At 41.7% G+C, this 11,581-nt stretch overlaps 1 protein-coding gene across 1 annotated transcript in view; it reads left to right on the top strand.

The window, feature by feature from the left end:
• LOC106001913 (solute carrier family 22 member 9-like) overlaps window positions 1–11,581 on the top strand; it is a 26,618-nt gene continuing 15,037 nt past the window's right edge. The window contains exons 1-5 of the mRNA XM_013036855.1: window positions 1–555; window positions 1,139–1,242; window positions 5,153–5,307; window positions 5,408–5,576; window positions 7,089–7,212. Coding sequence (XP_012892309.1) covers window positions 154–555; window positions 1,139–1,242; window positions 5,153–5,307; window positions 5,408–5,576; window positions 7,089–7,212 — 954 coding nt within the window. The 5' untranslated portion in view covers window positions 1–153. The remainder of the gene's footprint in view (window positions 556–1,138; window positions 1,243–5,152; window positions 5,308–5,407; window positions 5,577–7,088; window positions 7,213–11,581) is intronic.

Here is an 11,581-nt window from a genome sequence, read left to right as displayed (position 1 = left end):
AGGATACTCATTCTACCGCCTGGCTACAGAAGAGAAAGGAAGTTGGTTCAGGACCAACCTCCCGTCATGTATCCCGTGAAATGGCACTAATTTTCCTTAAGCAGTCTAGATTTTATACTTTTGCCTCCCACTGGAGGTATTTATTTAGACCCAATGGCCTTTCAGGAAATTCTGGATCAAGTTGGAAGCCTGGGAAGATTCCAGATCCTTCAAGTGGCTTTTCTTATGATATGTAATATCTTGGCTTCACCTCATATTGCCTTGGAGAATTTCACGGCAGCCGTGCCTGAGCACCGCTGCTGGGTGCGCATCCTCGACAATGGCACGCTCTCTGACAATGGCACTGGGCTCCTCAGCCAGGAGGACCTGCTGAGAATCTCCATCCCACTCGACTCCAACCTCAGGCCAGAGAAGTGCCGGCGCTTTGTCCATCCCCAATGGCAGCTCCTCCACCTGAACAGCACCTTCTGGAACTTGAGTGAGGCAGAAACAGAGCCCTGTGTGGACGGCTGGGTGTATGACCGCAACTCCTTCGTCTCCACCATCGTGACCAAGGTAGGAAGCTTCATTTTCCAGTTAGGAGTTCAGGATTTGTGTGTTTAGAAATAACACAAATCCTTCCCACACTTTAAGGTGATTCTTCTTTCTTTTAGCCAATACTGACTGCATCTTTATTAAGTACAAGACACATATACAATGAGTCTAGTGAATTTGACAGTAGATAGTAAATAGACACTATTAATACAGAGCATAAGCAACTCATGTGTTTCATTATAAATGTTAGGCTCAGTCCATGTTACACAAATGTGTTTATACATTAGCAACTTCCTGGAGATTGAGCAAATCTACATGCTCACAATGTTCTTTTAGGAGAATCATCTGGAGGATTTACTGTGATAGTCAGGATTCAGAAAATGCTTTAAGGTCCCCCAGTGAATTCAACATGGATTAAAGGGGATCATTTCCATAGTAAACCTATTCGTTTAAAGGAAGTTTGCTGGAGACAGTTAAGTTTTAACCTAAATGAGAGAAGTCTTGTTAGGTTGAAAAAGGAAACGTGTAGGTCATGTTAGACAGATTTGCTCAGATTACACTGAGAGACTATAAGCTCTGTTGTGCTCATTTCCTTCTCTTTCAGTGGGACCTGGTGTGTGAATTTCAGTCACTAACTTCAATAAGTAAATTCATATTGACACTTGGGATTTTTTTGGGAAACACGCTATGTGGCCATTTAACAGACAGGTGAGTTTCTGGTTCACAGTACTCTCTGTTAGAGGAAGCTGGGCACTGAGGATGAGATATGAGGATGACAATAAAAAGAGAGCCCAGGCAGGAATGTCTGTGAGATTTATCTTCAATAAACTACTTAGAAAAAGCAAGAAGTGGTGCTGTGGCTCAAGTAGTAGTGTGCTAACCTTCAGAAAAGAAGCTCACAGACAGTGCCCAGGCCCTCAGTTCATGAATAAGCCAAAAAAAGGAAATCTTAAATGCACACATTGGAGAAGCTTCAACTCAGAGTAAATTTGTCTGCCAGAAGTTCTTATGTTAAAAAAAACCAGCCTGCCAAAAAATGTCTTTGAACATTCAAAGAAATACGTGTCAAAAGTTTAGATGAACATGATCAGAAGGACAAAAGGCTTTAGTGCTCACAATGACAAGGAGTAGTCTGCAGAATAAGGCTGGTAAAGTCACAGGCAATATAGAATGCTATATCTTTGCACAATAGGAAACACACATACACAGACACACACACACACACACACATACACACACACACACACACACAGAAAACTATGTGAAAGACAGAGGAACAACATTCCCAAATCTCTCTATCATATTAATCAAGTGTTTTCAAAAACAACCAGATCACAATGTATAAAGAAGAAAAACAGTCCACTCAAAGAAAACTATGCCCCAAGGTCTCTGAAGAAACACAGACATCCAACTTCTTAGAGAAACAGTTCCAAACAAGTATTTTAAGCATATTCAAAAAGATAAGCTAGAAGATATATGAAGACATAAAGACATAATGTATGAAAAGTAGTAATATCAATACTAAGCTAGGAATTGTAGAGAGGCATATACTAGAATCTGAGATCAAAGCTTGAAATGAATAGACTAAAATTGTCACTAGAGAGATTCAGTGGAAGCTGAGACCCAGTATAAGAATCCATGGATAGACATGAAAAAACAAAGCAGTAGAAATGATCAAGCAGTTAATGTCCTGTGCTGGTGTCTCATACCTGTAATCCTAGCTACTGAGGAGGCTGAGATCTGAGGATCATGGTTCAAAGCCAGCCTGGGCAGGAAAGTCCATGAAATTTATCTTCCGTAAACTACTCAGAAAAAGCCAAAGTGGTATTGTGTGGTTCAAGTGGTAGAGCACTAGCCTTGAGAAAAAGGATCTCAGGGACAGTGTACAGGCCCTGATTTCAAAACGCAGGACTGACCAAAAAAAAGGAAAAGAAAAGAAGGCTATTCCACGAAAGAAGGTTAAAGGTGGCTAGTATACCAAGGACTCAGGGATAGCATGAGACAGACCTACATATATGTTATGATAGTCTCAGAAGAAGAGAGAAATGGATAGAGATTTGAAGAAAATGCGCCCTATCAGTGGGAAACCACATATAAATCCAAAGAGGTTCAATAAAATCTAAGTTGATAATGTCTATATCCTATACTGAGATATATCATAAACAAAAAAATATTAGAAATTAAATGTAGAATCTTGAATGAGGAAAAATGCTTATATAATAAATTGTTGGCTGAATTTCCTTATCACCTAACATAGCATTCCAACATCCTCCTCTCAAGAAGGGGTTCTTCTAGTGTTTTCCCTATGCAGTTCTAAACTAATATGTAGTTTATCAAGTATAGCTTGCTTGCTTGCTTGCTTGCTTTTTTATGACAGTACTGGGATTTGAGTTCAGGGCCTGAATGTTATCCCTGAGCATTATTTTTGCTCAAGGGTTAGTGCTCTACTTTTGAGTCACACCTCCACTTCTGGCTTTTTATGGTTCAGTGGAGATAGGCTCATGGACCTTCCTGGCTGGATAGGCTTTGCATTGTGATTCTCAGATCTCAGCCTCTTGAGCAGCCATAAGTATAGGTATAAGTCATCGACATGCGAATCTATACATATTTGCATTTTGACTGAAACTTTTGTGACTTCCTATAAGTCTATGAAAGTCAGAACTCCATTTTCCTTTCTTTTTTTCTACAGACTTTCCCTGTTATAGTTCTTCATTCCTCATCTTGTTTAGTGTTTTCCTCTGTAGATTTTCTGAGCATTCTTTGCTCTGCACTGAGACTTTCTTCCTTCCTGTTCTTGAAAGTGGCATGTTGTTCACGACCAAGAAAGCCAAATTCAGCAGAGGATGATTCTGATGCCACTCATAAGAAAAATCCCATGTGTTGTTTCCCCAGTGTTCCCATTGCTTTGGTCAAGAAATGTACAGTCCTAGAGTTCCACATCTGATTTTGATACTTTATTGTGTAGACAATATGATAGGCTAAGTCCATGTCTTTAAGTACCTGTTTTAAATGTATTAGAAGTTCCAGTATTGTAACTTATCTCCTATGTTGTGAATATGTAGTTAAACTACTGTTTACCAATGGGAGAAGCGCCTTTGGTATACACAGGTCAGGTTTACGTATATGAAGATCTGTGTGGTTTTTTTTTCCAACTTCGTTCAGCCTCCTCTATTTTACCTGCCAGTACTATTTGTTCTGTTTCTGAAGTCACACAAAGAAATGAATGAGGAGAGTACAATTCAGATTTGAGCAAGAATACAAATAAATTTCTTGAGTCTCTCATCCCAGGATCCCTTAAGAAAGAGGAAGAAACCTCAAACCTGTGTATAGAGCCTCACTTTGGAAAAGCTCTGGGAATGGATCAGGCATCAGCCATTCCTAAGGGTTTTAACACTCATCAGAATCCTCTCCCTCTGTGGTCTACATGACCTCAAGCTCTAAGTGCTGCAGAACCACTCTCCCCTACACCTAGGAGACCACACCTTTCTACTGTCTCCATCCCTCTATGGTCCTATGGAACCAGGCCCTCTATGTCTTAAGAGACTCTTCCCATTCTCCTTCCCACAGAGCCACGCCCCTATGTCTTACAAGGCTTCTTCCCTCTACATCCTTCCCTCTACATCACCTTCTATGGAATTCCCACCCCCCACATCCTCACCAGACTCCCTGCTTGAGCATCTGGTTCCACTGGGGTGCTCCAGCCAGGAGTGTCATGCTCCAGCCTGGACACTCTCTTGGGATGTCCTCTTCTCTCTTTAGATATTCTACTCAAGCCAAAATGTCTTATAGGGTAGAAAATTGGTCTTAATGGCCCAGTCTTTTGGCTTGTGCCTTCTAGAATGGAACACAGGCTGGATCCCAGGTTCCCTCTCAAAGGCTAGCAATTTGGGGTTGGAAACCAGATCTAAAATCAAAAGAAAAGTATCTGCTTAGAAATTTAGTCTCAGTATCAACTGGACAATATCAAAACAAACAAACAAAAACCTAAACTGCTTAGAAATTTGGCCTAAATACCAATTGAATGAATGCAATCACTGACCCAATAGGTGCCAGGGACTCATGCCTGTAATCCTAGCTACTGAGGAGGCTGTGATCTGAGGATCATGATTCAAATCTAGCCCAGGCAGGAAAGGCCAGGAGACACTTATCTCCAGTAAACTACTCAGAAAAATCCAAGTGGCACTGTGGCTCAAAGTGGTAGAGTACTAGCCTTGAGCAAAAGAAGCTCAGGGACAGCTCAAAAGCCCTGAGTTCAAGCCCCAACGCCAGCAAAAAAAAAAGAAGGGTATAAACAGTGCCAGCTGAAGGATGTGTCAAATACAATTAGCCAGGTCTCCCAGGATTATCTCTGATAAGCCAGCAAAACACAACAAAGAGCCATCCCCATGGCTTGGAGAATTGTGGTTCATAGCTAGGCAGGCAAGAAGGTCCATGACACACATCTCCAATTAAGCAATAAAAAGTCAGATGTGACTCAAGTAGCTTAGCATTAGCCTTGAACAACAACAAAGCCATTGCTGTTGGTTATTTCTGATTATTTGTAGTTTTAAGAAACTTTGTGTTTCTTTGTGCAACAGCTGTTCCAGTTCCCACCATCTAAGCTTTGTCTTTTCCTCAGGTTTGGAAGGAGGCTGATTATCATCATCTGTGTGCTGAATTTGGCCATTGCTGACACATGCGCAGCCTTTGTTCCCACCTTCCTCCTTTACTGTGTCCTGCGCTCTCTGGCTGGTCTGTCCATCACAGTCATCCTAACAAACAGTACGGTGCTCAGTAAGTATTTCTTCCCACCATGTGCATTTTCCTCACCTTAAATGCGAACTTAATACTCTACTTTGGTTTGTGATGAAAATTCACTGGTGCTGTCTTTCAGGTGTAGAATGGACAGGACGCAAATTCCAAGCCATGGCGGTGCTCTTATTATTATGTTCATTTGGCTTAGGACAAGTATTGTTGGGAGGCCTGGCTTATTTTGTTCGAAATTGGCAGAACCTTCAGCTTGCGCTGTCTATACCTGTCTTCTTCTTACTTCCATTCACAAGGTATGAGCTTTCTTTTTGAAGAGATCTTGAATGAAGGACATAAGAAATTCATTTGGATCCTTGATCAACTTCTGATATTGTGCTCTCCTTATTCATAGCAATGTGTGACTTGAGCAACGGGACAAAAAGTGTTGTTAGGTAAAATTGAGGAAATTGAATTATGTTTGAAGTTACTATGTCAGCAAATTGCAACAGATGCAGTCATATTAAAAATTATTTATGAGATGAAATTCCTGTTTAAAGGAGGGTTCTAGGACTAAGATTGTGGCTTAGTGGTAGAGTGCTTGCCTAGCATTTATAAGGCCCTGGGTTCAATTCTTCAATAACACATAAACAAAAAAAATTAAAAAAATAAATACAGGAGGGTTCTGTACTAGATAAAATATATCTCACAATATTCAAATTAGAGATTAAAACATTTTATTGTAAGCACATACAAAATTCATTATCGTTATAAAAAATAGTATAGGCTATTTGAATTTCAAATGTGAATGTGTTTATTCTAATTACTAGAATAAGCATCTCTATGACCCAAAAGTGCCTATGAATGTCTCCTGAATGTTACAGATCTTCTTGGCTGTCCTTGCCAGTAGACTTAATTGGTAAGATGGTAATAGAACTTTTGCAAATGTATTTTTTTCATGGGGAAAATATTTGAACATGGTATTTCTTTGTCTATGGTTTGCATTTGTATATATGGTTTGGGAAAAAAAAACACGATGGTTATTGTCTTTGGAGGTGATATTAGGTGACAGAATTGAGAAGCAAATGTCCCTCTAGTATTGCTCATTTAAGGAGCAGTATGGATTCCTCAGTTGAAAATCATAGGCAGAATGGACAACTTACATCCTTTGTTTTTTTTTGGATCCTCTTCCTTTCCTCTCCTTAAGAGACTTGAGAGAGTTAAAAAGGGCTATGGTGTTAGTTCAGGACAGAAAGCCTGTTGAGTTAGGAGTGATCCTCAGAAGTGACTGTCGATTTCATTAATACTGTGAGCAAAATCCAGATAAACAGCATGTGTCCTTTAGCAAACTCATCCATTGTCACATTTGTCCTCCACAAATCTTTGTAATTCTGTGCCCTCATTAAACTAAGGCCAATTTATCTTGCTGGTGTTCCAAAAGTTACCACAGCCACGAGGATCAGAACTGGCTCCCATCTGAATGAGACATTTAGTAAAAATTAATAATAATTAATTGGGGTATCCGTATTTCAGGGAAATATGAGTGTCCCTCATACACCAGCTCTGTGAGCTGGGTAGTCAATTTTCACAGAACTCACCATGGAGTCAGCATGACTCCAGACCTGCATTCCCGGAAGCCCAGAGTATCATGTGCAGAGGTCATTTCCTGTTTCCCGAGGTATGATGACACATGACACAGGACGCTAGTTCTTGGTCCACTGAATAAATGGAAGGGATGAGAATGAAGGAGAAAGGAATCTGAAGGTTGAAGGGGGAGTGAAAGTGAGCGTGTGAGAGTTGACTGCATTTCCATCATCGTCTTTGGTCAGGTGTCTGGCAGAGTCTGCTCGGTGGCTGATTAGCACCAACAAACCCCAGGAAGCCTTAAAGGAGCTGTGGAGAGCTGCGCGCATAAATGGAATGAAGAATCATAGAGACACGCTAACTGTGGAGGTGAGTGAGATGGCTGTTGGTTATAAGACACAGGGAAGACATAGCCCAACATGCGTACTCCTTAGTGACAAAGAAGAACTGTGCTAAAAGCGTTGGACATGTATATTCTTATTTGAAAGAAGTTAAAAGCACTCTATTTATTCCTTTCCCTTGAATGTAATTTATGAAACACCCACCACAGAATTTTATTGTTACATTTATTTAATTCAGTTAAAATGTCTCGAGTTAATGCAGTTGTATATGGGATGCTTCCTTGAGCTATTTTCCTACCTGCACCTGATGTCCTCTGAACAACTTCACCCTCCAACATAATTCAATGTTTAATTGAAAGATAACCTTGTTGGTTTTTTAATTATTACAATGTAATAATATATATGTATACATTTAGCCTTTGTATTCTGAATAAATATACACGTATTGATTATCGAATCATTCAAAGCTGCTAATTGGCCCCCAGCTAATTGACCAGCAGTGCTGCTGTGTCTCAAAGTGGTAGAACACTAGCTTTGAGAGAAAAAGCTCAGGGGCAGTGTATCTTATTTTTTGAAAAAAGCCACAGAGAATCTTTGAGAACAGAATGGGAAAGAGGTTTTGGCAGAAAGGAGGAGCAGAAGGAGGAAACAGAAGAAACAGAACAAGAGTTATTTAAAACTGGGCTAAATAAACAGTAATATGGACAGAGGTCCTGAAATCTGCATAGCAAACACACACTCATCTCGGGGCTGGGAAGATGGCTCAGTGGTAGAGCGCTTGCCTTTCATGCCTGAGGCCCTGGGTTGCATTCCTCAGCACCACATAAGTAATATAAAAAAAAAAAAAAGACAACCGGACCCCCCAAAAAAGAAAATTCTCTCATCTCCCAGGCATTTGGTCACAACCCAACGGCAGAGAGCCATTGTCTAAGACCTTGTGTGGACATCTCAACCCCACCCCATCATTTGGTCTGAGAGAACACAGCAAGGATTGTGGGGGCCGGGGGGGGGGCTGTTGTTTATTTGTGTGCTGACTGGGAAATCTAACATAGCTGCACAGGAAAGCCAGCGAGGCGGGGAGCTCTGCGGGATTGGAAGCTAGTCAAAGTTGTACTGGGTGGTACAAATTGCTTCCCATCTGGGCAGTGGGCTGGGAGGAGGACACACTGCAGGCTAGAGCTCATCCCATGGGACATTCTGCATCTCTGGTGTGCAGCTCAGTTTCCCTATAACCACACACTCTGGTTGGTGGAAAATACAGGAAGCTGAAGTAGCACACATACTGACCTCACCAAGCAAAGAAATAACAGTTGGGCCAGGAGCTGGTGGCTGATGTCTGTAATCCTAGCTACTCAGGAGGCTGAGGTCTGAGGATCATGGCTCAAAGCTAGCCCAGGCAGGAAAATCTGTGAGACTCTTATCTCTAATAAATCCCCAGAAAACCAGAAGAGGTATAGTAGTTTAAATGGTAGAGCATTAGCCTTGAGCTGAAGAGCTGAGGGACAGCACCCAGGCCCAGAATTCAAGCCCCATAACTGACAAAAGGTGAGGAAGGAAAGAAGGAAGGAAGAAAGGAAGGAAGAAGGGAGGGAGGGAGGGAGGGAGGGAGGGAGGAAGAAAGGAAGCAAGGAAGGAAGGAAGGAAGGAAGAACAGTTGGTACTAATGAAGACATTGCTCTGTGGCTCATGAGATTAGCATCCTTAGGGGCCTGGAAGTCTAACACATTCTTCATCAAATTTTTCCCTCTGTTTCTTCCTCCTTTTTCTTGATGGCTTAGTTATTTTATGTGTAAGCTGGTCCTGGGGCTTGAACTCAGGGCCTGAATACTGTTTCCTGAGCTTTCTGCTAACACTTCATCACTTGAGCCACATCTCCACTTTTTTCCTATTTTTTTCTGTTTTCCTTATTTTGTGTGTATGGTAAATTGGAGATGATGGTCTCACAGACTTTCCTAACCTTGACCCTCTGATTTTTGTTTCCTGAATAGGATTATAGGCACAGGCCACTGGTGTGTGGATTAATATATGTGTGTTACATATTTTTAAATTTAGATACATATTATATGTAAATATAGAGAGATATATATCCCCTCTTCCTTCTTTCTTCCTCTCCTTCCTTCATTTTTATTTCTTTACATGTTTTTTCTTTCTCTATTTCTTATTTTAATTTAACCTCTTCCAACTCTTTATTGTCATAGTTATGCATTGTTTGCTAAGTTTTATTATTCCTTTGTTTTGCATTGTCACTTTATTCTTATTGCATTTGTCTCTCTACTTACATTTCCTTCTTCTAAGTACATTTCCCACATCAGTGGCTTTTTTTTTTCTCAGTTGTGGGGCTCGAAATCAGGACCTAAATGCTATCCCTGAGTTCTTCTGCTCAACTTTAGTACTGTACCACAGGTACACTTGGAGTTTTCTGATGGTTATTTGGAGATAAATGTCTTACCAACCATCCTTCCAGGGCAGGCTTGATTTTGAGATCTCAGCCTCCTGAGTAGCTACAATGACAGACCTAGGCCAACATCACCTGGTTATCTGCTGCCGTTTTTATTTCTCAGTATTTCTTACACTACTGAGTACTGTAATTCCTCCTAATTTCCTTCCTTTCCTACCCTTATTTGGTATATTTGTAGTCTCAATGTCTTTGGTTTTTTCCCCCTTAATTACTTAACATTGTGTTACCCTATTGGATATATCTGTCAGTTGTAGTTGTTACAGCAGATAATTCTCTTGCCTCTCACTAGAATTGGGTCCTTTACCACTTGGGGCAAATGCGCAGCTACTGAGCTACACCCCTAGTCCAGTAGTAAAAAATTATACCTGAAACCTGCTATCACTCCCTGCCCAGTCATTGGAAATATGTCAACTGAAAAACTTAGTGGATACAAAAATTTCCAATCTAACATGGACAAAATGCACATCACAAAGTAGAAAAAATTGGAAATATAAAAAATTGTCAACATGAAGCCTCCAAAAGTCAACCAACTCACAATAATGCCAGGGAAGTGATAAAATCCAAGACTAAAAGTTCACAAGAATGATTAAAAGAAATGAAAGAGCATCCAAATAAACATCTGAATGAATCAAAAGAGAACATGAATAAATAATTCCTTGAAAGAAGGAAAACAAATCATCTACAAAATGAATGTAATAAAGTAATAATTCTGAAACAGCTTCAAATTTGTCTTATGAAGACAAATAAGAAACCCATTTAAGAGCCTCCATACAAATTGGATCAGAAGATTACAGATTTCCAGGTCTTGTAGATAAGTTGGTACCTTGAGGTCATTGGACAACTGTCTCGACGGCCTCGACCAGCAAGGATGACGCAACAACAGGTTCTTCTCTCAGGCGATTTATTCAGGACCTTGTTTACAGCTTCTTCTCTCCTGCTTCTCCTGCCCGCTTCTTCCTGCTTCTCGTGCCCTCCGCCTCTGTGCTCCGGTTATAAGCCTCCTGGATGGCCAATCCCGAAGCGCCACGTGGCATATACCGATAGGGCTGCAAACATGGAAGCTAACTAGGAGCCAAGTCATAGCCATATAAGGAGTTGTTTTTTACAGAGAGCACTCGTCACCGGGAAGACGGAAGGCGGGAGCCAGCACCATCTTAGGTTGGAGCCGGGCCACGCGGCCCTGCCATTTTTGCGACAGCACCTTTAACCAAGGAGCTACAATGTTGCTTTTGCAGCAGTCCTTGGTCGCGGCTTCCGACTCTCCACAGCTCCCCCTTTTTTGTTAAGCAACAGGTAAGAGTAGAGGTTGGGCCTCTGTCTAAAACATTAATGAGAGGACCCTGCACTGATCTTCTCCTGAGGGGCGCCTTCCCCAGTGATGACCAGGCCTGTCCGATGCCTTTTTTGCAGAGGTGGGATCTTGGGCATCAACCCACTTGCATCCAACATGCTCTTCTTGGGCTCACGCCAGGGAGTGATTCCCAAGTGCAGTGCGTTTGCCTCGCACCCTGTGCTATTCCTTTAACGTGGCAAGCCACGCGTAGGGGGACTGTCCGGCCTCAATGGCAGTAAAAGCCTGGACTACCATAGCCATACTCCTGCGCTGTGAGCTCCTAATCCGGCATATGCACCACAGGCATAGCAAGATCACCAATGCCAGGATACCAATAAGGGAGCCCACTCCCACCCCCTCCTTCAAATGATCCACAGCTGTCAAACTCTCCAGTCCAATTGCCTAAAAGATAAGGGCATCAGTCTCGGGAACACGGAAAGGATCCTCCATCTCGGCACTGGTCTTACAGGCTGTATCGTTGTGAGGGCGATCAGAAGAATCATCACCACCCCTTGCATCTTGTGCTTCTTCTCCTTGGACCCTCCTAATGAGTCCTTCAGGTACCCAAACCGGATCCTGTTGGTCCTGTGGAAAAACACAAACAGA

The sequence above is a fragment of the Dipodomys ordii genome, unplaced genomic scaffold, assembly GCF_000151885.1.
Source record: "Dipodomys ordii isolate 6190 unplaced genomic scaffold, Dord_2.0 Scaffold821, whole genome shotgun sequence".
Taxonomy (NCBI): Eukaryota; Metazoa; Chordata; class Mammalia; order Rodentia; family Heteromyidae; genus Dipodomys; species Dipodomys ordii.
This window is presented reverse-complemented; position numbering and strand designations above follow the sequence as displayed.